The following is a 27,207-nucleotide window of genomic DNA, read 5'->3' as shown; positions in this document are numbered from 1 at the left end:
TTTTATTTATATGATTCTTTTAAGTATGTTTTTATAAGAAACGCCTATAGTAAATATTTTTCAAATCTTATGTTTATTAATTTTATTTTTTCAACCGTGCATTTTTGAAAGAACGGTGTTTTAAAATGGTGCAATCATATCATTTACCAACCTTTTAACGGAAGATAATTCTTAGTGATATTTGAAATTATGTCAAAAAAAAAAACTTAAATATTATGTGTGGTTAAGCGTACTTTTTGCAATCGATTTGTGTCGTTTTGGCTCTTTTTTACTTTTAAATTATATAAAATCATAATTTCCGTAACTATTGTCCATCACAATCCTATTGAACTCCATAGCAAAGTATTTTTCAGATGGTATAAAACCACAAACTGTACATATGTACATACCGTAGACACAACGTAACGAGTTTACGTAAAGTAAAAGCAATACGTGAACACGTTTCCTTTGATTTGAGCGTAATTTTGGCGGAGCAAGCCTATTTACTATACCAGGGAGGGGTAACTACATACGTATAACATCAAAGGATTTTTCGGATTCATAACTTTTTTCTGAACGAGATGTTCGTACCCCCTTACCCCCAGTATTAGATGCAAGTTAACGATTTCCAACGATCAAAACAAATTTGATTGGATTTTTGACAATAAGTCAATCTTGGGATCGAGAATTTAAATTGGAATTTTCATATAGCTGTGACTTTCTTGATTTTTTTTATGCTTTGGCGTATTTTGTTTCTTTTCATTCTTCGCTCAGTAATTTAAATTTTTCACAGCAACGTGCTAACGTTTTTATAAGAAAATAAATTTAACATTTATTTATTTATTTTATTGGGTAAACAAACAGTAATTACAAAATAAATTGTCAATTTTTTTGTATACTAATGTGGGACACTTAGGTCCACACTAAAACATGGTTTACACTTATAATTCAAAAATGTTTAATAAAACAAATGAAAAGAAGTGAAAAAGATGTACATACTAATTAAATTAATTTAGAATCTGCATCTCTCAATATTCCTATGACTCTTGTCTTACATTTGTATTTATTGTCATAAAAAATATCAGCCTCGGTAAATCTATAGTTATATTGCTCGCATATTTTAGGTATGTAGGCACTCGTATTGTAGGATATTTTTAACTGTTCGTTGACGCGTTGTCTGTGTAAAACAGAAGATTTTGTCTTGTCGGTCTAGATGGCACATGGAATGGAAGCTTTGCAAGTAGATTAGGGGATGTTTTTATTATATTTTTGTTTATCATATAATTTTTTGCATTTTACAATAAGTATAAAGTTTCAAATACAAAAAAAACTACTTCATTAACACAAAAAAAACCAAAGGCATAGCCTATGTAAGGGAATACATTTTATTTTTAATTGAAATAAAGGCTGCTAAAAAATACGATAGATATCAATAAGTTCAAAAAATGACTGTTGATATAAGAACATAATTTTTTTGTCACTTTAAATGAGAAAATTAAAATAAAAGTACATTTTATTCATTAAAAAAGGAGCTATTCAAATCTGGTATTTTAATCCTTAATTTCTACAAAAATTAAAATCGAAATATATTTAAATAATTCATCTCTATCATATTGTCTTTATAAAATCTATTAAATTGTTTATTAATTTGTACAAAATTAATCATTAATATTAATACGTAACCTCGTATATAAAATAGTAACATAAAACCATAAACAAAATAAAAAAGGATAATCCTCCGAATAAGGATATATATTATCCAATCAATTATTGACACAATGTCATTATTTAAAATAACAATCTTAAAATTTTGACCAAGTTGTTGAAGAATAATTCTCGAGGATTATGAATTATATATTTGATTATCTGTTGTCATGTAAAATGTTTCTAATTATATTATTTTCCTTTTTTTACAGATCACGTTAGAGAATTTACTTGCGGGATGATGTACTATAGAACATTTCTTATGGATGCTAAACGGGACACACTTTTTGTTGGTGCAATGTAAGTATTGCATTTATAATTACAAAAAAAAAATATTATTATACTAGGTTTTTTGCCGCTAAATCGTTAAATCGACAACTCAATTGGACGGCTAGGCAGTTAGTTCGTTGAATGAATTGAGATGATTGGACGCCGGCATTTAATGAACAACCTAGCCGTAAAATTGTGTTACTGTATGTTGACAGTACCGAACATGCTTTCGGTAAAGCAAAGAGTATTTAAAAAAATATTATTGTTAACATGTAATTTTTTTTTTAAATGTTGCTCGAACACGTGTTTAAGAATGTTCAGCGTGATAACAAAATTCATCGCTATCTTACGAGGGGGTGTGAAGGTTTCAGACTTCCTGAAACAAGAATCCAGCCAACTCAGAGCAATCTGTATCATAAAGGACTTAAAATGTTTAATGAGCTGCCAAAAGAGATTAGAGATGCTTGGTCTATCGCATCGTTTCGTAGAATGGCGATGATTTTTGTAAAAACAATTATGTAGATAGAGTGTCGTCGAATAGCGTCTGAATTTTATAACAATGTTTTGTTTTTAAAATTATTTTTGTTTCCCAGCAGAATGCTCGTACGCGATTTTGTAATATGAATTATTCAAAACCAAAAACACGTATGGTTTTCGCTCAGAGAAGTTTACACTTTGTGACCTCGAGAGTGTTTAACGTCCTGGATGAACATATTGATTTCTCCAAACTGAAAGCCATTTCCAGGAGAGGTGTACATATTTGGATTTAGTCTGAGGGAAGAGGTCATTGCATGAGAATGCTTCGAGATATTGCATATATTTATATACTATTAAGCGTGTTATCCAGATATTTATTGAAATAAATGTTTATGAGATCACCTAATACATTTTACCTTCCTATTTTTACAAACAATATGGCACATTTTAACCCTCTTGCAAGTATGTTAAGACTCTATAACAAAATGGAAAAAAAGTTAACATTGACATTTATCATGATAGAGCAAATGATTATAAAAAAACATAACTTTGTATCTTAAATCAAATGCCTAATCCTTATTTTTATGTATGTAAATTAATTTTAGTCTATTTTATTATATCTTATATGTTTTTAATTTCTCTTTTCATTTCTTTAAAAAAAAAAAGTAGTTTAAGAAAAGAAAGAAAAGAAGAAACAAAAAGTAGTTTTTCAATTTTACTTCTTAAACTTAATCTTTATTATTACTTAAATTGATTTTACACTCTTATTTTATATAATTTATGAAAGATGGTGGAGTTCTATAATTGAGAATAAATGTAAAGAACGTAAGTTATGCTTACTTAAAAAATGTATGTATTTCATGTATTCTTGTTGAACTTCCAAATATATAAAAAAAAAAATATAAAATGTGATTATTTTAATTTTGATTTTATGTTATAATGTACATGCTTTTACAATTCATTATGTTGTATTCCAACTGAACACCGGGCTTTTGGCCTCTTTTATTTTATTTTATTTATTTATTTATCAAAAACATACAAAAAGTAAAGTACAAATTTTCAAGTCCTACTGAACTGCATAAAATGCAGTTCGTCAGCCGGTGCTTATAGTTAATTTGTAATATACAAGTATAGACATAATGTTATCTCTTAAATTCTATAACATATAAAAAATTCTTATTAATATGAAAAAAATAGAAAATTTGCATTCACATGCGCATCGCATTTGATGTATAAAGAAAAAAAAATATTATGAAAATAAAACGTTATTATTAGTGTTACACAATTTTATTCTTCTACAAGAACACTACCATAGTTTCGGGAGAGCACTTCTCCCATCGACGGGTGATATATTTTTTTTATCAGGGAGTTTTATATCACCTGTCGATGGGAGGAGTGCTCTCCTGAAACTATCAACGCATGTATTTTTTTTTTACATTTTTTTTTTTTGCACCACAACAGGCCAGGAGGCCTTATTACAGTGGTGAATTACATCACAGAGCACCCAGGCTTAAGAAAAATCACATTTTAATTTTTGTGTTCTCACCGGGAATCGAACCCGGAACCTTCCGTGCGTGAGTCAAGCGTCTTGACCATTACACCACGGAGGCCGCCGGTAGTGTAATAGTAGTGTTCGTGTAAAATAATAAAATTGTGTAACAAAGTTTTATTTTCATAATAATTTATAATGAAGTGTTACGAAGTGAGTGCCGATTTAATTTAAAAAATAAAACAATTGTCCAAATCAAAAAGAAAAACACAAAAAAAATCACGTTCTTAAAGCCAGATTTTCAGCATACGTCTTTCTTTTGAGTCTGATAAGTTTTTTTGTTTTTTTATATTTAATGGGAGCATATTATACATTTTTGGTGTATTGTACTCTAGTGTTCTTTTCCCGTATTTATTATTGAATTTAGGGAGAGCTAGTCCATCTTCACTAGTAAACCGAATATTATGTAGACGGTCCAATTTATTTCTATATTCAGATAAAGACGCATGCTAAAAAACCAGTTTGGACTATAATAAAGCTCTGACGGATAAAACATCTATAGATTTATAAAATAAGGATATTGGAATATCGTGTCGCTGACAGTACAATTTTTTTAAATAAATAATTTGATCATTGAATTTTGTAAGTTCTGAATAAGTTTTATGTTAGTTTTACTGAAAAGACCATGAGGTTATAGCGTTTCTTATATGTGTATTTGTATGAATAAATAAATAGTACATAAGTATCAATATTAGTTAAGGTATAATAGGGTGTTCAAATTTTATTTGAACAAGTATCTTAAAATTAATATGTTATAATTAACGCTTTTACTCTTATCGGATTTTAATGTTATTCAATGATTGTTTTTACTTTATACATATTTTCTTTTCTTTTTCACAGGGACCGGCTGTACCGGCTAAATTTAAGCAATATCACGCAGTCATACTGTGAGGTAAGTTAAACTCAAATATATATTTTTTAATTAGTTTTATTCAATGGGTGTCACTTAATAATTATTTCTACATAAATACTCAAATATTTTTTATTAAACTTAGATAAAGTACTGTGGGACTGGAAACCAATGCTCCAGACTCCTTGGAATAAAAAAACTTTGAGTTACCGTGTGGAAACAGATACATTTTTTGCAATACTCTGTATTATTTTTTTATACACTACACTATCTACTACTAAATATTAAAGAAATGAAAAGTGTTAAATAGTTTCACCTACATCCTGTTATAGTCCAAATAATAGTGTCTGTGTCAGATGGAACCTTGCAAGGGATCGATATCTTTCGATATGTTTATTATTTTTTACGTATTTTTAATATCCGTATTTTATTGTTTTACAGAGAGACGCTTTGAACTTGGAGCCCAGTAATGTTGCACAGTGCGTTTCAAAAGGAAAATCAGAGGTATGTAACTTAAATTTTCTTTGAAATGTATATTCATATTTATTTTTATTTAAAACGGTAAAACATGAACATAAAATATACAGGAAAATAATGAAACCCACTAAACCGCGAAACTGGCTTGTCAGCAGGTTTTTTTTTCCTTTACAAAGAAAAACGTTAGAGAAATTATTTAAATTTAAAAAGCAATAAAAAAATTATTAAGAAATAAAAGCATACGTATTTACACAATATTATTTTTGGTATGTGTATATATATTTACATATTTATACACACACAATTCTGGGTTTTATCCCAAGGGGGAGTAGGTATATTTTTATTCATATCACTACAGAGATGGGTAGAATTTTTGTTTCAAGATAATGGATATTCGAGGGTTTACAGGGCTTATGACCTGTCATAGGTTGGGTTCAAGTGGCCACTTTTATGTAGATACTACAACAATTCCGCTTATTAGCGAATATCCATATCGGTGACATTTTTGGTTTTTGTATATATGTCATGAATATGTCGCTAATAAGCGGAATGGGGAATGTTGTAGTATCTACATAAAAGTGGCCACTTGAACCCAACCTATTACAGGTCATAAGCCCTGTAAACGCTCGAATATCCATAATCTTGAAATAAAAATTCTACCCATCTCTGTAGTGATATAAATAAAATAAAAAAGCATACGTATTTTTTCACAAAATTTATTTACAAAAAATTCAATAAATGACTGTTGACAAAAAATAAAAATCAATATAAAGCCTTGTTACATATTAGCATTTTTTTTTTTAAAGTTTTGTCAACATCTTTTTTAAAGATATGCCCAGGAATCTTATTGAAATTTTTGTAATTGTATAATGAAGTGTTCTTTGTCCAAAATTGTTAACAAACCTTGGTACTGACAAGCTTTCACCTTGTACTAGCCTTGTAAAGTAAATCTATCCAAATTTTTGCAGAAAATAACTTGATTCAACCTAGAAGACCTCAGAGATGAAAAACATTTTATGAAAGGGAATATTTGTGTTTAGGCATTTAAGGGGCTTATGACCTGTCATGTCACCCGCATCAATAAAAGTGTCAGCTTTTTATCTTAACGATCAAAAGATATAAGAATTGAAGGAATATGGATGTTCAAATATAGGCACAATGGTAAATGTTACACAGTGTGGAAAGTTGCCACCTAAACCGGTCAACGACAAGTTATAGCCTTATAAACACCTTGAATTCTATATTCCCTTCTAATTAAAAAAAAGCCTTACTATTGTCAAAGTTCATAACTCAAACGGTTTTTCCACACTTAAGATTGAAAACCTATTAAATAACCAAACGTATCTAATCAAGTGGAAGAAAACAAAATATTCATCCTCATAATCCTAACCTTCCATATTCTTTATATATTTCATTCATTTACACTACCCCTTTTCTTTCCCGAATCTTCTTCCTGTCTCCTTCCAAGCTCAGTATCTAATTTATTTTATTTTTATATTTATATTGGAGTTGCTTTATTATTTACCTTGCTTATAATATACAAGGTTTATATTTCAAAAGTGGATTTTTCTGTAAATTAATTTCTTTAAATTTATCTTAACTGTTGGGATCAGGAGGGATATACTAATGTGGGCCAATCGGGAACTTCTCAGCATTTGCTTATGTGGAGAGGAAACCACTCAAAACTCTTCAGGAGAAGCCGGCCTGTTGGCAGTAGTCAACAGGCCTTCCGTTCCACTAGAGGAGTGTTCGGCATTATTATATCTAATGACACTTTTTTTAATTGGCATTATTGTTTTCATTTTTTTCACGCCTCCATACGATTCGATTTCATACGATTTCTTTTTGCATGCTTTTACACGTGCAGCCCCTTAAATACTAAATAAGGTTGAATTGACCAAATCGTATAAGTTTTTTAAACAGTTTTACACATCATTTGATGATTCATCATCAGTGTGGCCATATATGAAGCAAAGATTGCACCCCAGGATAGACGTGTCTAGCAATTCATCCTCTATACCTACCTTTACTGAGAAATAGTGTGAATGGTAGTGGTAGTAGTAGTAAAATTTAATATTAAAATATCGACTAAAATATTCAACAAAATTATCATTTAACTAAACCTTTAAATACTCGTATAATCCATTAATCATGCATATTTATTTATTTATTTATTATGGATAACTTATACAGCGCCATTTTCGTAATAAAATACCTCAAGGGCGCTTTACATGGTGATTCTATTGTTAAGTTAATTTAATTGAAGCTTTTAAATTTGTAATTTGATTAAAATAATTTATTTTGTTGTCACGTGCTACGGATGTATTCAAATGCTTTAGAGAACAAGCATACATATTTCCTCGTTTAGCATACATATTTCATTGTCCTTAATTTTTCGATTAAAACGCTTTGTTTAAGCTTTAAAACACAAAAACTATGCGATATTGGGCCTGTCATAAAAATGCAACCAATTTCCAGTTATCTGCATAAAATCTGTGTACGCTATGCAGCTAACACAAACATGGTTCATTTTTCCTGATTCAAAATGTATTTTGGAATTTCATTTATCTTTTAATTTGAACCGCGGGTCTACCTGCCGCGTTCTGAAAACGGAAAGAGTTTCAGGTTTCCGTGGTGTATTAAAAGGGCATCGAAATAGGGGACGGTTTTATAATACGAGATTCCGCCCCATTTATTGCAACGTAGATTTTTTTATCTGCGGTCTACAGACAACTGTTGCAAATATGTTCCACGTTTTGCGATGATAAGAGGATTACAATATTCCGAATTGCATCCCTTCTTTTACTGTTTTGCGAATTAATAAAGTTGAAGTTTTAAGTCGTAATTTATAGTCAGAAAATTAAAAATATTCACATTTGTGACTTGAACACTGTTTTCCGCTAATTTCAATTTTCAGGGTTTCATTTTTTTTAAGCTTTATTTCCTTCAACTGTTTAAGACACATAATAAATGTTTGCCTTTCATGTTAGGTTAAGCTAGTATATGTATATATAGATACATAATATATTTTTATCAACACCGTTGTGCAAATAACTGTTTGTCGCACGAAGCAAAATAAGCCGTTCACAATGGAGTTCTGGTCCAGACCCTGATGTACGGGAGCGAATTATGAATTTGGAAAAACAGGGATGAAAGTAGGCTAAATGCTGTTGAAATGCGATCTTTCGGGTGAATTTGTGGTAAAACTTTGTACGAGAGATGCACAAATGTAGAGATCCGTACATTATGTTAGGCTGAGATAAGCACTATCGACAAAATCAAGAAAGGAGCTTTACGTTGGTTTGGACATGTAGAGCGAATGAACAGTGAAAGAACGGCTAAAAATATTTATAATGCGAATGTTGATGGATGCAGAAATAGAGGAAGATCGAGAAAGACATGGCATGACCAAATCCAGCAAATACTTGAAGATGGTCATTTTAATAGGTGTCAGAATAATCGGCGCGGGTGCATGAAAAGACGTATGAATGTAGAGGAAGTGAGATCTGTATGCAAAGATAGAGTGATGTGGCGTACTATCCTCTCTGCCTACCCTTACAGAGAAACAGCGTGAGGGTTTGTTGTTTTCTACGCATTTCAATTTTCAGGGATTAAAAATTTCCCTTTAATTTTTTTTATCAATATTTCGTTCATTTTATTATTTCAGATCCACAATATTAATTGTTTTTCTGGTTAGTTTAGGCCAAGCTGTATAAATATATTTGTAACGTGAACGCTGCTTTCTGCTCTTTTCAAGGATTAGTTTTTTTTTTTTTTGTTTATCGTAGTTGGTTTATAACTACACCGGTAGATGGAAGGATCTGTGCTTTCCGAAAGTGTTATTCTAAAATAAATTTAAGTGGTCTCAAAATAAACTTCTACACTGCAATATTTCATTGTTACTCGACTAGCGCCCGGAGCGTAATATTGATCACCTTACCTTCGATGTAACAAAAAATATTAAATTACTTGCGGGTAGGAAAATTATTTAACTTATTTATTTACTATAAAAATATTTTTAATACAAAAGTAATTGAGTCCTCCTCACCTTTTCCGAGGAGGTCTGTAAAGTATTCAAATTTATTTGTTTTACATAATATTTCACATGTCATCCAAACATGTTTTTCTATCCTAAGTTTTGTCGGCTAGATTTTGATATATCTTTTGAAATATTATTGTTTGTCATCAGTAATTTTAATTTTATGAGGATGCATGTTAAACTATTTAGCAGAAAAATAATCCTTGCAATTTTTTCCAAATGTTGTGTTAGGGAAAAGAATATTGATAATGATATTGACAGCTCATAAGCCCTGTAGATGCCTAGACTTCTATATTACCTTCTCTTAAATGTTCTTCATCTCTGTTGTAATATGTTAATATAAACAGCTCCCCGGGGAGTCAAATCCAGTTCTTGTCTACAAAAATTTGGACAAACTCAAAATATTGTTGATAAATCCACCTGGTCCATGAAGAAGTATAGAAATTGAAAAAATAACATTTTCAGGCGTTGCCTAGTATGTGGTGAAATAATTCAATTAGATGAATCTCACCCGCTTAAATAAAGGTTTCAGCTCTTTAACTTCACAAACATCAATAGATGAAAGAATTTAAGGAATATAGATGTTCAAATATGGGCCGAATGGTGAATGTTACACAGTGTGTAAAGTGGCCACTTAAACCAGCTATTGACAGGTCATAAGCCCTGTAGATGTCTAGACTTCTATACTACCTTCTCTTAAATGTTCTTCATCTCCGTTGTAATATGTTAATGATAATAATTCTTGCTGATCACCATGTCCATCTCCAAATCTGTCTAACAGAGTTATTTTATCGTATATTAGGTATATCTCAGGCATTTCAAGGGCATTAAAGATTTTAGAAGATAGGGTTGCTTTTGGCAACTCAAGATTAAATTATAATAATCATTTAAAAAATGAATATGTTATTGGTATGATAAAATTATGTTCTTGGATGTTGTTTTTGTTTTAAATCAATCAACCAGTTCATATAACTGTCACAACTGAATATAGCATTCATACTCTTGTCCTTTAGAGGGATAGAACTGAAGGAGAAAAAATAACTACAGAAACGGGTATAAAAACATTGGGGCCATTTTGTACAATTTATGGGGCAGTTACAGCAGGCACAAAATGCTTTATGGGGACTGAATCGAATATTTTGTGCTTACGGAGTATAAATAGCACATACTTTATAAGATAACTTAAAAAATGTGTCCGTGATCGTTTTTGTTTTTTTTTTTAAATGTTTTTATTTATTAATTAATATTGTGTAAAGTGGCCACTCAAACCAGCCAACGACAAATCATAAGCAAATGCCTAGACTTTCATATTCCCTTTTCTTAAATGTTTTCCATCTCAGTTTTAATTTGTTAGTCTTTATGACTCCCTACGGGATGAAATCCAGTCATTTGTCTACAAACCTTTGGACAATCTCAAAATATTATAATAAAACCAACTGGTCCAAGATGAAGTTTAAAAAATTGGAAATTTTTAGGCGTTGTCTAGGATGTGAAATATTAAGATTAAATGAATCTCTTCACAACAATAAAGGTTTTAAGCTCTTTAACTTCACTTAAATCATCAGATGGAAGAATTGCAGAAACATGGATGTACTAACATAGGCAAAATTATCAATGTTACACAGTGTGTAACATCATCATTCCCTTTTCGCACCTAATGGTGAATAGGGTACTGCATTGGTATACCAATCGCAGCGTATCTCGATCATTTTTTTGTTTTAAGAAGGTAAGATGATCAGTCTTACGCTTCAGGTACCAGTCCAGTGACTGAAATATTCTAGTGTGAAAACACCCCTTCAAATAAATATTTCATACCAACCATGTCGGGAATCGAACCCGAGACCTCTTGTATGGCAGGCTAACGCGCTGACCATTACACCACGAGGCCGGCAAACAGTGTGCAAAGTGACCACTTAAACCAGTTATCGACAGGTCATTAGCCCTGTAAATGCCTAGGCTTCCATACTCCCTTCTCTAAAGTGTTCTCCATCTCTGTTGTAATTTGCACAATTTGTGTTTTATTTTGCATTTAACAAAAAAAAATCTTAAAATTATAGATTTGCAGCGCGAAATGTGTTTCCTATATAAAAGGAGCAAATTGAAATCGTTGTGCAAAATTCAAGCTCTAATTATTATAGATAACTTTATCATATTTGCTGCTTATCTAAAGAATCTTTTCTACTATGACACTGCCAGATTTAGTATAAAGTAATTTTAAATCAAGAAAGTTTTTTTACTTCACGATTTCTACAAGTCCCAAGTTCCAGAAACAAAATACGATACAGCTAATGTAAAAATATTTATGTACGAAAGATTAATAAATAAAACACAAATGAAAACACTGAATATTTAAAGAAACTTATATAAGACAAGTAATAAAGGTAATATGTAATATCTGCAACCGGCATAATAATTGTAGGCTGTAGGTATAACCGGACATGTAGCCAACAGGCTGCTCGCTTATTCCTGCAACTGTTGTAACCGAGGGATGGTGCGTATTGTTCCGATGACTTGATGTCCATTTTGGTCCGAATTGATTCGTTCTATGATAGGTACGCAATATTCCAGCTCAATAAGAATTTTTTTCACGTTAAAATTAGACAAATACGTTTGTGAGAGTGGTATAACGATTGATTTATCATTTTGTATTTTATTAGAACGAACATATTATGTTTTCAACAAATAAAACATAAAATCACATTCAACAGCACAGTTGTAATTTATTTTTAGCGGTAGTGTTCCAGATAGTTGAATTTAAGTACTTTCAAGTCACAAATTAATCCATTTTTAAATGGTTTTAATAGATTTATATCCTTTTTATAATATTAAAGTAACAAGCTCACTGTATGAAAGTTTCCGTTGTTCAATACTGGTCACATATTTTGTTAAGAATAAAGTAATAAAATAAATAGAATTATTTCTCCACATTTTGTCAGCACATTGACTACTGATAAACACTAATCTTAATGGTTTTTAATAGTAAACAACTTATTTTCGAATTTTAAGTTACGATTGTAAAGAGGAACTATATCATTGGCAGGTTTAAGTGGCCACTTTACACACTGGTAACATTCACCATTCTACCCATGTTTGAATATCCACATTTATACAACTCTTCCATCTGTTAACTTTTGTTGAGTAAATGTGGATTTTCAAACATGGACAGAATGGTGAGAGGAACTTTATTTCATTCCAAGTCAGTACGGTGGCTAAGCGCAAAATCGAACGTCTTATATGTTTGCTTTTATTTAAATTTGGCTAATTTGTATATATTTACCTTCTTCACTGTTTTGCAAACAGATCATTATAATTCCCAGTCAATAATTGTCGTAACCAATAGGATCAATGAGTGCTCTATGCACCATTTAGTACTGATAAGGAAATGATGATGATGGTGTTTTTGTCGTGCTTTTTTTCCGTAAATTTTTTATGCTCCGCATTGCTTAGTAAGCAGTTTCAACCCTTTTATATCTGATGTTTGAAATAAATCTAGTGTGAAATATGTGACGAACGGAGAGGGTCAGAAATATATTTCATCTGTCTCCATCACAATATCACGAGATGTAACAAATTGACCGTAACTTTTGTAACTTGGCCACTTAGAGAAGCGTGATCAAAGACAGAGTGGAATAAGTGCAAAAAATAAATCTCATAAATATTTTTTTCGGTGGCGGTAAACAGATTTAAACTTTTTTAATTTTTTAGTTATTTATTCACATATATGTAAATTGTAAAATGGAATATCTTTATTCATACATATAGAAATAATTAAAATAATAAGTTAAAATAAAGTTTACATAAAAATAACACATCATTATACAAAATATACTACATTATAAATACCATATTTTTATCAGATCAGTTAAAGACATTTTAAATTTATCTCCTGCTTGACTTTTAACTTTAAATTTGATTCTTGATTCTTAATTTTGTCTTTCAATTTTAACTTTTCAATTTTAATTCTTAATTTTAACTTTTAATTTTAACTTTTACTTTTAATTTTAATCATTTGATTTCAATTCTTAATTTATACTTACCTACATCTACTACCTGCATCGAATAATTTATTGTTAGTTGTGATTTTTTTTACAATTAAATTGAAATGTTCATGGAAGCAGAGAGAGAGGGAGGAAAGTAAAGTAGCTTTACAATGTCTTCTCCTTTTTATAAACTTTTTATGTAATATTTTTATTTTTACTTTTTTAGAATAAAATTATTTTTCCTCTCTCCTCCTGCATTCATTAGTGTGAAATCTGTAATTGGTCTTACTTTTTAAAATTGTTAATTCGTTCCTTGTTTTATATAAAGACTGTATGATTTCATTAATAAATAAATAAATAAATAAATATCCAGAGAATAACATGTTAAAAAAGTAAGAGAATCTTGTAACGAAAAACTCCCTCAGAGACGTGAAAAATGACAATGTCCAAAGTAATATTGTTAAACATAGAGATAGCCGTTCTAATAGACATAAATATTGGCAGGTTGGTCATGTATATTGGAATATGAAACAGTCTATGCTGACGCTGTCAAAGGTGGAACATAAAATCTAATGCTCCGCACAATTTCAATAATGTCAATAATACCGCGCAACTTAAAAAATGAAACATGATAGTGGCCGCGGCCAAATTTTAATTTTATATTTTTGAAAAGAAATACAAGTATTTTAAATCACATACATTTTTGTGACATTTTCTTTTGTTTTTGTTTAAAATTAGGCCTTTAGTGATACTTTAAAAGAATAAAATTTATAGAAATACTTTAAGTGAAACCTTTTTTTTTTAGAATCGTATTCTCTTTCTTTGAAAAAAGAAGATAATTCTAGTTGTTATATTCCATTTAAAACAATATCTTATTTCCTTTTTATGACCTTAAGATCCTCCCTAATCGTTCTCGGTAAGGGCTGTTATGTATTCAAGTCAATTATGTATTCGCCATCTTTAATACCAAAAACTCATAGCAATATCAGTCAATAATTCTCAGCATCTTTACGGTGCACTGCGCTAATATCGCGAGCAGCTTTGGCAGCTTTGTTCCTCAATTAAACCCGAACAGATGGAGGTGTCGAAAATGTCCGCTTTCGTCCACCTGACATTGCATTTTGAAGGCCTGTCATCAAATAAAACAATAAATAATTCTTAAAAACAGACACAATTTCTTATAGAGCAAAAAAATTTCTTTCTCGTGACGTATATATCTTCAACAATGTTTTGAGAATGTCCTAATGTTTGAAGACAACCTGGATTTCCTCCCTTGGAAGTTATTTAGATCGAAAGTTGCGACAGAGAAGAAAAACATTTTGGAAAGAGATTATGGATGTCTAGGCATTTACAGGGCCTATGACCTGTCACTGGCCGGTTTAAGTAGCCACTTTACACACTGTGAAATATTTATCATTCCTGCCTATGTTTAAACATCCACGTTTCCTCAACTCGTCCATCTGTTGACTTTTCTGAAGTAAATCAGCTGAAACCTGTATTGTTGTGAAGAGACTCATTTGATCGAAGTATTTCACATACTAGGCAACGCCGGAAAACAAAAAATCGTCATGCTGGTGAAATTCATCCGCCTGAACCAATTCACACCAGCCAATGACAGGTCATAAGCCCTGTAAATATCTTGACTTCCATATTCTCTTCTCAAAAATGTTTTTCTTCTTTGTTGCAACAAATTTAATTGTATTATAATCTTTACTATTTTGTTGTGCTTTGGGTGCTCAGTCGGTTCTCAGATTTGGAAAAAAAGACACAACTTATGTTGACACTTATTTTTATAAACAAAATACTTTTGCTGCATTGGCTCGCTTTTCTTAGCACTTTATTCCCAAAACGAACATCTGATAAAGCGTAGCAATATCAAAAAGCAAGAGCGAATATTTGGAGATAATTCGGGGTAACTTAATTACCCTTATTGCTTGATTTCTTTCACAAACGCGTCCTAAAAACATACTTTTCTCTTCTGTGAAAGAAAATAATTCATTTTTGTAGTTTACCTTTTTGATCTAAAATAAATTATTGTTTGTTTTTGTATTTATGTCCCATATTTTGTAAAAATAAAATAAAGCTGAAGCCTTAAATGTGCCCGGTGTTAACAATTCCTCATTTTATTGTACTTTATGTCAGACATATGTGTATATTTTGAATATATAAAAACGCTGTTTACTTTGTGGCATGAAATTTTACTCTAATTTGTTTTTAAATTTTAATTTTAACAGTACTTCAAAATACTAATAGTTACACAAGGGATTCTAAGTTCGTATAAGTCCTGATAATGAAGTTGTAATCTCGAAACTGGTCTACGTATAATTAAAAATAATGTTGATGTTTTTTGTTGATATTTCTTGATAAAACTCTATAGTTAATGATTATGATAAAATTCTAAATAAACTCATCAATGAAACTTCTTGGTTTAGTTTTACTTTTTATTATTTTGACCAATTTTGTATTTTTGTATTTGTATTTCGCCATGTGTTCTTTTCCCATTTTTTAAATAATAAAAGCTAAATCCCAATTTTGGTCCAAAAACTCCCAAAAATGAACTGTTTAACAAACTAGTTGTAAATATCTATGTTTCTGTCCCTTGTTAAAATACTTTTGATCTTTATCTCCAAAATATGTTTAAAAAAGTATAAAAACTGTAAATGTTGTAAACAATTCACTAGTCTTGAAAATGCCTACTTAGGCGAAAGCGCTCGTTGGTCAAAACAATAAAAAGTAAAACTTAACCAAGAAGTTTCATTGATAAGTTTATTTATAATTTTATCATAATCATAAAAATAATGTTATTCATACAAATTTATGAACAAATAAATTAATATGTTTAATTTTTTATTGCATTACCTATCTTAAATAAATACTTAACCAATAAAAGTAATTATTTCCTATCCAATAACATTAAAAGAAAAGGAAAAATGTGTAATTTTAGTCGGCCTCGTGGTGTAGTGGTTAGCGCGTTTTCCTACCATGCAAGAGGTCTCGGGTTTGATTACCGACATGGTTGATACGAAATATTTTTTAAGAATTGTGTTTTCACACTAGAATATTTTAGTCCCTGGACTGGTACTTGAAGCTTTAGACTAATCATTTTGCCTTCATGTAACAAAAATGATCAAGATACACTTCGATTGGTGTACCAATATTGTGCCCTATGCACCATTGTGTGCGGAAAGGGAATGATGATGATGATTCAACCTCTGTCATCTAAGAAGTGCAGAATTATAATCTTTAATCATAAAATTGATAGATATGGAGGGATTTTTCCAAATGTAAATTTTAACTAATTATTAAAAACGTTTAAATGACTTATGATCTGCTATTTTTGGTTTCATTAATCACTTCACAAAGGGTTCAATCCAAAACATATCTTCACATATTTTAGCCTTCTCAAAAAATGTTAATTAAGGAAATACTAATCCAATGTAAAAAAAAAAATTCTGACAACTTTTTCGCCAAGTTGTGGCATTTTTAAACGTTTATAAATGACAAAACTCAACGAAACAGTCAGAAGTCATAAAATTTTAAAAATTTTAATGTGGAATCTCTAAAATGAGTGTTTAAATTCAAGAATCAAATATAAATGTACATAAATAGTATTTTTATATCTCTTTTTGCATTATTGGCATTGAAATGAAAAAATATGTCGTTATTTCCTATAAGATTTAAGTGCTTGTTTTTTTGGTAATTTAGCAAGACGGTTTATTTTACGGACAGGAAAATGATTTCTTTTGGCTCAATCAAATTTGGTTCATCTGATATCAAAAATATTTTCAATTTGTAAAATGTGGGAGATATGCCTGTCAGATATATGAATATGTTGTCTTAATATGTTATATCCCTTAGTTTATTCTAATTTAGATTTTTCTCTTTCCAGCACTTTGATTGCCGGAACCATATCCGGGTAATTCAGCCAATGGGAGAAGGAACTAGGCTCTACCTTTGCGGAACTAACGCCCATAGTCCGAAGGATTGGGTAGTTTATGTAAGTCCCTACAGTATTTTAAATTAATTGATTTCCAAAAATGATGTTTCATAATGAATATACACCTGTTTTACATAAATGACTATTATTTGTATTGGAAATAATGCTTCATTGTAATTGCTTTATCATTTCTGTAATATTGTTTTTTAATCCATTGCATTTATTAACAAGTATTGGTCAGTTAAAGTTATTCTGAAAAAAATAATCGGAAAATTTCGAAAAAAGTCTCACATTCTCCTCCAACATCTACTGTCATCAAAAAGCAGCAGTAAAAGTGAATGATGAATTGACATCGGATATACATATGTCGAGGAGTACGGCAAGGATGCATTATGTCTTCTTTTCTTTTAAATATTTACTCAGAAGCCATTTTTAGAGATGCGCCAAGTGAACTGAGAGACAGCATCAGAATAAATTGATAAATCTGTATCTTTGAAAAAAAACAATATCTGATACGCGGATGATACTCCCCATCTAGCAAATAGTGTGAAAAGTCTGCAGCTATTCTTGGACAAAGTACGCACGGCTTGTTTGAATAAACAGCTAGAAACGAATATTTATATGACTTAATGTGTGGTTATTCAGAAAAAGCCACGAACTTTTCCAATGACTTTAAAACTTGGAGCGCAGGTTATTGAGCAAGTCCATCAATAAAAATATTAAAGAGGCTGGTTATATGATAAATATGATCACTCACAAGAGAATAGAGATGGCGCGAGACTGCTTTTTCAGGATGCGTGACCTTCTTTGCAGTAGAGACTTTAATTTAGACCTCTGAATGCGCATTATACGATGTTAAGTTTTCTCAGTAAATTTTTATGGCGTCAAAACGTAGACACTCACCCAAAACACTTCAAAAAAGATTGAAGCCCTTGAAATATGGTGCTACAGGAGGATATTAAAAATCTCCCGGGTAGACAGAGTCCGAAACGATGACGTTCCCCGACGGACGAAAAAAGTTAAGGAGGTACTGAAGACCATAATGAAAAGAAAAATTAAGTACTTTGGGCATGTGATGAGAGGCAAAAAATATAACATTTTACAAGTAATTCTACAGGCAAGGATTGAAGAAATACGCAGTGTAGGTAGAATCTCTTGGCTAAAGAACTTGCGTGACTGGTTCCATTGCAGCACTCAATCCTTGTTCAGGGCAGCTGCCACAAAAGTGAGAATTTCTACGATGATATTCAACCTCTATCGGGGAGAGGAATTGATAATAAAAATATACAAATACACATTTCAAAAGTTAGCTTTTGTAAATAGGCAGACAATGTACGTTTAAATTTTTATGATAAATTTACTAATTTTAAATATTAAATAATAAAATAAATATTTTTAATTCGTTAAATTTTCATAAATATTTGTTCTGACAAACCGAAAAATGCCAATGCCTAGGTAGATACATGTTTTAGTGTATATATAGTGCAAATTACGAACAAAAATGCATTATCAATTATTCATATATTTATCAATATGAATACCTTTTATTATATTTAAAGTTCAATCATTTTCCACCCCAAATTTGAACAACACAAGCACCACTCTACACCAAAAATAATCAATTGCTATTGTGGGATCTGATTCTAAATAGACTACTTGCAGAATTTCTTCTCTGATAATGCATCGTCGGTTCATCCCCTAAATGAAACGTTTTATTTAAGCAGTAGATATAATATTTACATCCAATATTTGGCCAAGTGACTTGCGCATATTTCAAATTTGCATGTCTTTGAATCGTCTCGGGGGAAAGCTAAAATAATTATTTGTTCAACTCTGTTAGGGGATGATTACTGCAGAAGATTTTTTTAGTATGTTTTCTAAGTTGTAAGTATAATGATCTTGTTCAATTATTGCGTAGTTTAAAATTGCAAATAAAAGATTTAAAACGTTTAATAGAATGACTTTTTTAAGACTTTCTTTCATATTTATTAGATTAGGCTAATTAGTTCGTGACAAATCTTTGAAAAAAATACATTTTGATTATTTGATTGTTTGATTTTTTTAACCAAGTGATATTAATATTTTTTATTAATTTTATAACCATTATCATCACTGTATGATTTATTTTATAATATCCAGCTTTATTGGAGATGCAGAAACATTAAGTGAGAATAAAACATAAAACCAATTCACTGAGCTAGAAAATGGGAACCAAGTTAGGGTTGAACAGGAAGCAAACATCGGACCCATGAACTGAGAGCCGCAATAATAGCGAAACTACCCAACAACTTGATTCGTATTTAAATTACATTTTTTTTAATCGAATGTATAAATATGATATTAATTTATTTCGTTTAAGGCATCTAACAGAAATCAGTCAAAGTTTTACACTTGGCTGCACTCAATAATATTTTTATGGTTGAAACGTGCGCGAAAACTTAGGGTAACATTCCTTACGCCCTACTCCTACCTGGCGTCCCTACCTTAGATCTATTCCTCCCTCACCAATCTTCATCCCCTCTGTCTACCTTCCCCGCCACCTTGATCCACCTACTACCTACCCACCCCTAGCCGAAGAACTGTCTTATTAAACCAGCCAAACAGCCTCACGTTCAATGCACCTCAAACGGTTTTAATGATGAAAGAGAATTTAATCGAAATACTAAAAAGGAAAACAACATTTTAAAGTTTTATTTAATTCTTTAGATTTTTTATCCATATTTTCCTTAATAAAAAATCTCTGTCAATACAAACTTACAGTAATGATTCAATTCATTGACGATTTTTGTTATTGTGTAAAGTAACTACTTAAACACTAGCCAATGATAGGTTATAAACCCTGCATTGCCATATTCTCTTTTTTTTTTTTAATTTCACTCTATTGCAATAAATTTCGATTTTTTTATTTTATTCCTTCTTTTTATTTAGTGATTCCTGGGAAAAATATAACAAAAGTTGTTTCTCGTTGCCTTCTCTGGCGAATTCTGTGAGGGTTACTTTCCCTTAACTGGTTGGTTCTGGTTTGGAGGTGCCAGAAACAGGCCTGCCATTCTCTCGGTATCTGCTGTGATCACACTGCGACCATTATGAGTGCGATCCCATTGCCCAGGGTTTGCGACTTAGATGCTAAGGAGTTGGAGGAGTTGGTCAGTAGCGCTGCCGGTGGAATGCAACTGGGCGTTCGCAGCATTTTATAAAATCACACCCTCCAACGAGATGTGACTCACTACGACCCTACTGGCAGTTCGAACCCCTTATTTTGATTGAACATTTGTTTTTCGAATTTCTTTGTATATAATAAATACTAAATATGAATTTACTGCCTCATTTATTTTTATAAGTTATTTACATCCCTTTTTTTTCTGGGAAAACTAGAATCAATTCATAACTTTTTAAACATTTTTTTGCTTAAGTTGAGTGCGAAATAGACAAATTAGGTACTGTGGGCATAACTACTGCCATAAAGTATTATAATATTTCAGTTTTGTGTACACTAAGAAATAAAAGTCAAATTTCCCGTAAATAAACTAATATTCATTTATAAAATACATAAAAACACATAATTATACCTATATATGAGCAAAACTGCTTAAAAAAGTCTTAGCTGTAGGCACAATTTTTAGTCTTTCAAGCACGTTAGCTTCAAATTATTCCTTTTTTTAAAAGTCAATAATATATAGAACAGTATAAAGCCAATAAAAAAAAAGAACTTATATTCGGTCGTTTTCTTAAAAACATTCTTAATTTTCATAGATTTCTCCGTCCTCACTTTTTATGATATTTGTATGGAGTGGACCGTCTTTAAAAATTCATAACTGTACATGAGTCTAAGATAAACATTGGAGCCGAATAGACATCGCGTTCCTTATATTGTTGATACATCTACCTATAAAAAACGTGTTTTTGTGCATCGTATAAAATACCTAACTCACGCGCGCTCGCTAACCTTCTGTCTCCCTTAAAAAATAATATTTACGTTAATTACTACAGTGTGAGAGATCTGGGGTTCGATTTCCGACATGGTCAAAAAGAAATATTTATTTAAAAAAGTATTTTCTCACTAGAATATTTCATAGACTCTGGACTGGCACCTGGAGCGTAAGACTGATAATCTTACCTTCATGTAACAAAAATGATCACGATACGCTGCGATTGGTGTTCCAATACAGCGCCCTATGCACCATTAGGTATAAAAAGGGAATGATGATGATGATATTAGAGTTTCACACTGGGCGTTAAAATATAAATTAAAACGTTTATACATTTTGTTGCTTATTTTTTTTTTTTTTTTAATTAATAAACAATACACTTAAATCTTCGTTTGAAACTGAACATCACACGGAATGCAGGGGCCACCAATAGAAGTCGCTATCAAATATTATAAAACAGAAAGCACCATACAGATCTTTCACTTTTCCATTCCGACAGCTTCTAGCGAATACGTGCGATTTGATCTCTTAAGCTCTCTATTATAAATTAGTCTTACCTTGTTAACTCGGAGATAAATAAATCTCATATAGGTAATCTTAATCGCGTCCCGTTCAATAATCGTGTTCTATATAATTCTTAATAACTGTAATAAACTTATCTCAGATCGCGATAATCTTACAACGGATCATATCGCAACCCGTTCATAACAATCTGATGTCATTTGGGTTTATTTTTTAGCAATCTGATGTAATTCAAATCTTTAAATAAACGATTAAATTTTCTTTTAATAAAACAATAAGTCTTAGATTGAATTAATTATTCCAACTCCTTTTTAATAAATCTTAGTTGAGAAGTTTTTAAGTTTCCGATGGTTTAAGGAACTTTTAATCTGAAATCTCGAAATAGGAATATTTCCAAAGAGGGTTTGAATGCGTTCTAATGCTTTTTGGGGTGATTTTTTACGGCTTCCTGGGGGAGATAATTGATCTAGATAAAATCTGGATGAATGCTTAATTAAAATATATTGATTCGGCTTATAGGAAGTTTGGGGAAATTCTTGCCAGGAAAACTACCAAACGTAATTTTATTTATTTATTTAAAGACTTATTTAGTCCATTTAACAACGGTAAATATTTTTTTTTAAAATATATGCAAGTACAATTGAAAAAAAATCTAGGACAAAAAATGTAATAATAATAATTACTACGTCAAGACAAGATCTTTAGTACTAGGAAATTTTCATCATCATCACAACCCTGTAGCACCTTATGGTGCATAGGGCACGGTATTGGTTCTCTGATTGTGGTTTATCTGGATCATTTTTGTTTCATGGAAGATAAAGCGATCAGTCTTACGTTTTAGGTACCAGTCTAAGGATAATGAAACATCGCTGTGTACATTGAATCTAATAATGCCTAGGACACTGCATTGATGCTCCAATCGCTGCGTATTCTGATCATTTTTTTGTTTCAAAACACACCCACAGTTTACCCTGAAGATGGCTCCTGCAATAGTAGTCGAAACGTTGGAACGAATCTAACTTACATGGGATCACCTACAAAATGTACATATTGATAACAGTGAACGTAAAAATCTACCAACCTGTTTATTTTATGTGTGCATACTTTTTTTTTTTGCATAAGTTACAAATACAAAAAAAAACTATTAACATTTTTATTTTTTTATTTATTTAATTAATTTAATTATACATTTTTACAGATTTAAAATTTAATTTTTTATACTTTTACTAAAATTCTCCCACTAAGCCACTTTCTGTAACTTGTTTGTGTATTTTTAACATATAAAAATATTGACACAAAAAAAAACCCACAAAGGCATGGCCTGTGTTTGGGTATACATTTCATTTTAAATTGAAATAAAGGCTACTGGAAGAATACAATAGATATTAAAAAGTAAAAAAAATATTGCTTATATTAGAACACAATTTTTTTTCGCTAAAAATGAGAAAATTATAGTAAAAATATAATATTTAAAAATTTTAATTAAAAATAAATTTGTATGTTTTTTACCGACCTTTTCATCTGTTAGTTTTTAATTAGTAATAAAGTTAATAAATAATAAAATTAATTATTTTTCAATGAAGGTTACCTTTTTATAAGTTAGTATTAATTATAAATCTCCACCAGAAGTCACATAAAGAGGCATGGAGGGGGGTGAGTTATTTGAAATTGAAATGTTACAATTGTATAATGTATCTAGATGTTGATAAATAAATAATTTTTAAAATGACGTAATAATAACAATAAGTATTTATTAAAAAAAATCTCTTTTCTTGGAGTTGATTAGAAATTATCATGAATTTTTGATAAAAGATACCGTTTTTCAGTTTCATTGACTTCCAATAAAAAAAGCTTGAATCAAATTTAACGAGTGAACAGTTTCGAATGAAATAATTTAGCAAACATTTCACAAAGGCACAGAGCTGTCCGCCATTATCAAATTAATGTGGGAATTTTGAATAATGTCCACTGAATTTGGCGGGCGAGAAAATATCGAATGCACATGCAAATATGTACCGTAATAACTATAACGGTAAGGTTTGTTTTTGCATCAATTAAATTATATTTCCAACGGTGCACGGACGCGTTCTATTTATCTGTTCTATTTTAAAATTTCAATTTCGAATTTTAATTGGAACTTCTGTATTATTTTCAAACCTTTTTTCGTTCGATAATATTATTCTATATTTTCCAAATGTATTTTAGTTTTGTAGGCAAATAATGTTTTCATACAATCATTTTCAAAAATATAATTTTTTCTCTATTTTTTGCAAACAAAACAAACAGTCGGTGACTGCGTAAAAAAAGAAATAAAAAAAAGGTTTATTGAATTAAAATATTTACGCTGTTTTCAACCACTTGATATTTATTTAATTCATCATCAGCATCATTCCTTTCTCCGCCAAATGGTGCAAAGTCCATTGCATTGGTACACCGATCGCAGCGTATATTTTTTTCAGTGATGGTAACATGATCAGTCTTACGCCTCAGATGCCAGTCCCTGGTCTATGAAATATTATTCTGTAAAAAATAAATATTTCATGTCAACCATGTCGGTAATTAAACCCGAGACCTTTTATATGGTAGGCAAACGCTTTTGATAAACAAAAATTATTCATATTTTTAGTACCGACCGTTTTGAAGCTACACAAGCTTCCGTATTTAGGTACAATTTTTTTTTTTAATTTAAATTAAATTTTTTGTTTATTCAGAAAAGCAACAGCAATACAAAAGAATATACTTAAAAAAAAAAAAAAAAAAAAAACATAAAATAAAGCCAAATCAGTTTTCCACATAAATGCAATTATAAAAATCCAGTTCAGTTAGTTTTTGTGTGAGGATGCGTGGGTAAGTGACTGGAGTGTGGTTTTGGTAGGTATGTGAATATGTGTGTGAGTGTATATGGGTGTGAGGGTGGGTTTATGGACAGGGTAAGTGTGTGTTTGATATGAGTGACAGAAACAATTTAAATTAATAATGTAAAAATATATATATATTTTTTTTATAAAGAAACATAATTTTGTTCATATAATGGTTTTTTTAATTCTTGTTTTAAAAGTGAGTTTACTGCAGTTAAATATGTCAATGTTATTGAAAGATTCAATATAAATACGCTCCAAAAAAATCAGAAGAGAGTTCTGTGCATAGTTGGTGCAAACTGTAGGTACATGGAAAAGAGAGTAAATTATTAGTCAATAAAAGTTAATTTTTTGAGGGTATTTTGTTACATTTTCATACAAAAACTAATTTTCATTAATTTGATAATACGTATTACAAGAGACGTAAAAAATGTTATTGGGAAGGGTTTATCCGGAAATAAAGGCCAGAAATTGCCTGCCATGTTTCCTTATCAAAAACGTCCTTTATCTGTTTTGCAATGAACATCGAGTTGTATTTTTCTGCAAACATTTGGACATATTCAAGATATTATAAAATGTTGATCTATAAATTTCAGCTTTTTTTAAGTTTGTCCAAATTTTCGTAAACAAGAGCTAGATTTACCCCTCTTGAGAACAGAGGTATATAATTTTTAAGAGAAACGAATATAAAAGTCTCAGGAATTTTACCTGTTACTAGTTTCCAATCTATCCATGTTTGAATTGCCATATTTTTAAGGGTTAACCTTTGATTAATTTTTGTGAAGTTGGGAGCTGAACTCTTTATTGATGCGAGTAAGATTCTTCTGACTGGATAATTTAACCGGTTACTCAGTTACACGTCGATTTCCCACACAATCGTCTATAAGATAGTTTTGAAACCACGTTTACTCTGCTTTATATATATACAAAGTTAGACAATTAATGTATCCCCATTTTTGCAATAATCACCTCAAGGGCGCTTAACAATAAATAAATATCTCAGCACGTCTTGCAGCTACAGAGCGCATGGACGATTGGGATTCTAGTTCCTCGTTTCCAATTATGATATATTTCAAATATATTATATAGGAGCTAGGTTACAGCACGTTTTGCAGCTACAGAGCGCATGGACGGTAAATAATCTAGCCCCCATTAAAATTTTGTTTTAATTTGACAACGAAGTCAAGTGTTTGAATGATGTAAAAATAAAATCATAAAAAAAAATATATATATTTTTGAAAATAGAAGTTAGATTATAACAAGTCTTGCAGCTACTGAGCGCATAGACTGTTAAAATTCTGGACCCCATTTTCAAAATTCATGGTTGATAACATTTACATATTGAAGCAAGATGAATCATCCTACAGCTACAAAGCGCATGGACGAGTGAAATTCTATCAACTTAAATTTCTCAATAAATAAACATAAGAATGAGTAGAAAATTTGTCAAGTGTTAATCCAATAAATTAAACAATAAATAAATAAAGCACTGTTCTAACATTATGGTTAGCAAAATAAAGAAAGATATCCAAAGTATAGCTATTGTAGACTCTAGGTAATTTTAATTTTTGTCCAAAATTCTAAGATTCAATTTGTCCATGGAATTTTTTTCAAACTAAACGGTTTGGGTAGGTAGGAAAAAATTGCCTTAAGACAATATTCCCGTCCTTATATGTATATAAACTGTATATATATATAAAGTGTTAAAAAAAGGTATCATAACCGGACATGTGGCCAACAGGCTGCTTGCTTATTCCTGCTTAACTGCTGTACGGTTTCACAATTCTCCTGCCAGTTCTATGTTTCCCTTGTATTCAGTAAAGGCACTTCAACTCCATTGTGCACTGCCAGTCTTGTTTTCCTAGGCATGCATATTTTTATTGGGAATTATTATGTTTAGAACCTTCGTGTATGTGACAAATGATCAAGGTACTAAGCATTTGGAGCACCAATGGAGTGCTTTATACACCCAACGCAAACAATATCCAATTTGGAATTTAAACACAAAAAAAATAAGAATTTTTACAAGATACGTTGAATTTCCACCTGCGTTAAGAAAATTTTCCAGTGATACATAAATAATTTTGAAAAAAAACATAAAATATGTTTATCCATTTATTTATGTACCATAAACTGTTTTTTCTTTTTGACATTTTTATTGAATGCACCATATGCAAGGTGCAGTTATGTAAACTGCAATTGTTTAGGGTTGAATTTATATGAAAGGGGAGGTTTTTTATTGCATTTCTGTGTTTTAAAGGTACACGGCTTTTAAGCAATGTCTGTATGTTTTACTGTCGAATAAAAAATATGGCTCTATCGATAAAAACAAAGTGAGGTCTGTGGACAATAAATCATCATCACGTCCTTATTCGCAACCGATCGTGCATAGGGCATTGCAATGATAAACCAAATGTATTTATTATCTTTCACGTGTGGGTAGCAGAAGGTATGTATTAGTCTTACTCGTATCTTTCAGGTTCCAGTCCACAAACAACTAAATGTTGTAGTATAATAAAATCACTTTTTGCATCTGAGCCTTTTCACACCGAGCATATGTCTTTCCATGGATCGTTGCGTGCATTTAATTTTTGATATTACAAAACATAAACTTATATTTTCAAACAAACATACCG

General features: G+C 30.6%; 1 protein-coding gene across 1 annotated transcript in view; it reads left to right on the top strand.

Annotated features, from left to right (window-relative positions):
* LOC148280511 (semaphorin-2A-like) overlaps positions 1-27,207 on the top strand; it is a gene marked incomplete at its 3' end in the record, with an annotated part of 365,649 nt that overhangs the window by 300,248 nt on the left and 38,194 nt on the right. Inside the window, exons 3-6 of the mRNA XM_088228263.1 lie at positions 1,896-1,983; positions 4,820-4,871; positions 5,271-5,333; positions 17,215-17,322. Of these exons, the coding sequence (XP_088084389.1) occupies positions 1,896-1,983; positions 4,820-4,871; positions 5,271-5,333; positions 17,215-17,322 (311 nt within the window). The remainder of the gene's footprint in view (positions 1-1,895; positions 1,984-4,819; positions 4,872-5,270; positions 5,334-17,214; positions 17,323-27,207) is intronic.

Source organism: Micrasema longulum, unplaced genomic scaffold (assembly GCF_059751315.1).
Source record: "Micrasema longulum isolate JH-2025_06_02 unplaced genomic scaffold, ASM5975131v1 h1tg000573l, whole genome shotgun sequence".
NCBI lineage: Eukaryota > Metazoa > Arthropoda > Insecta > Trichoptera > Brachycentridae > Micrasema > Micrasema longulum.
This window is presented reverse-complemented; position numbering and strand designations above follow the sequence as displayed.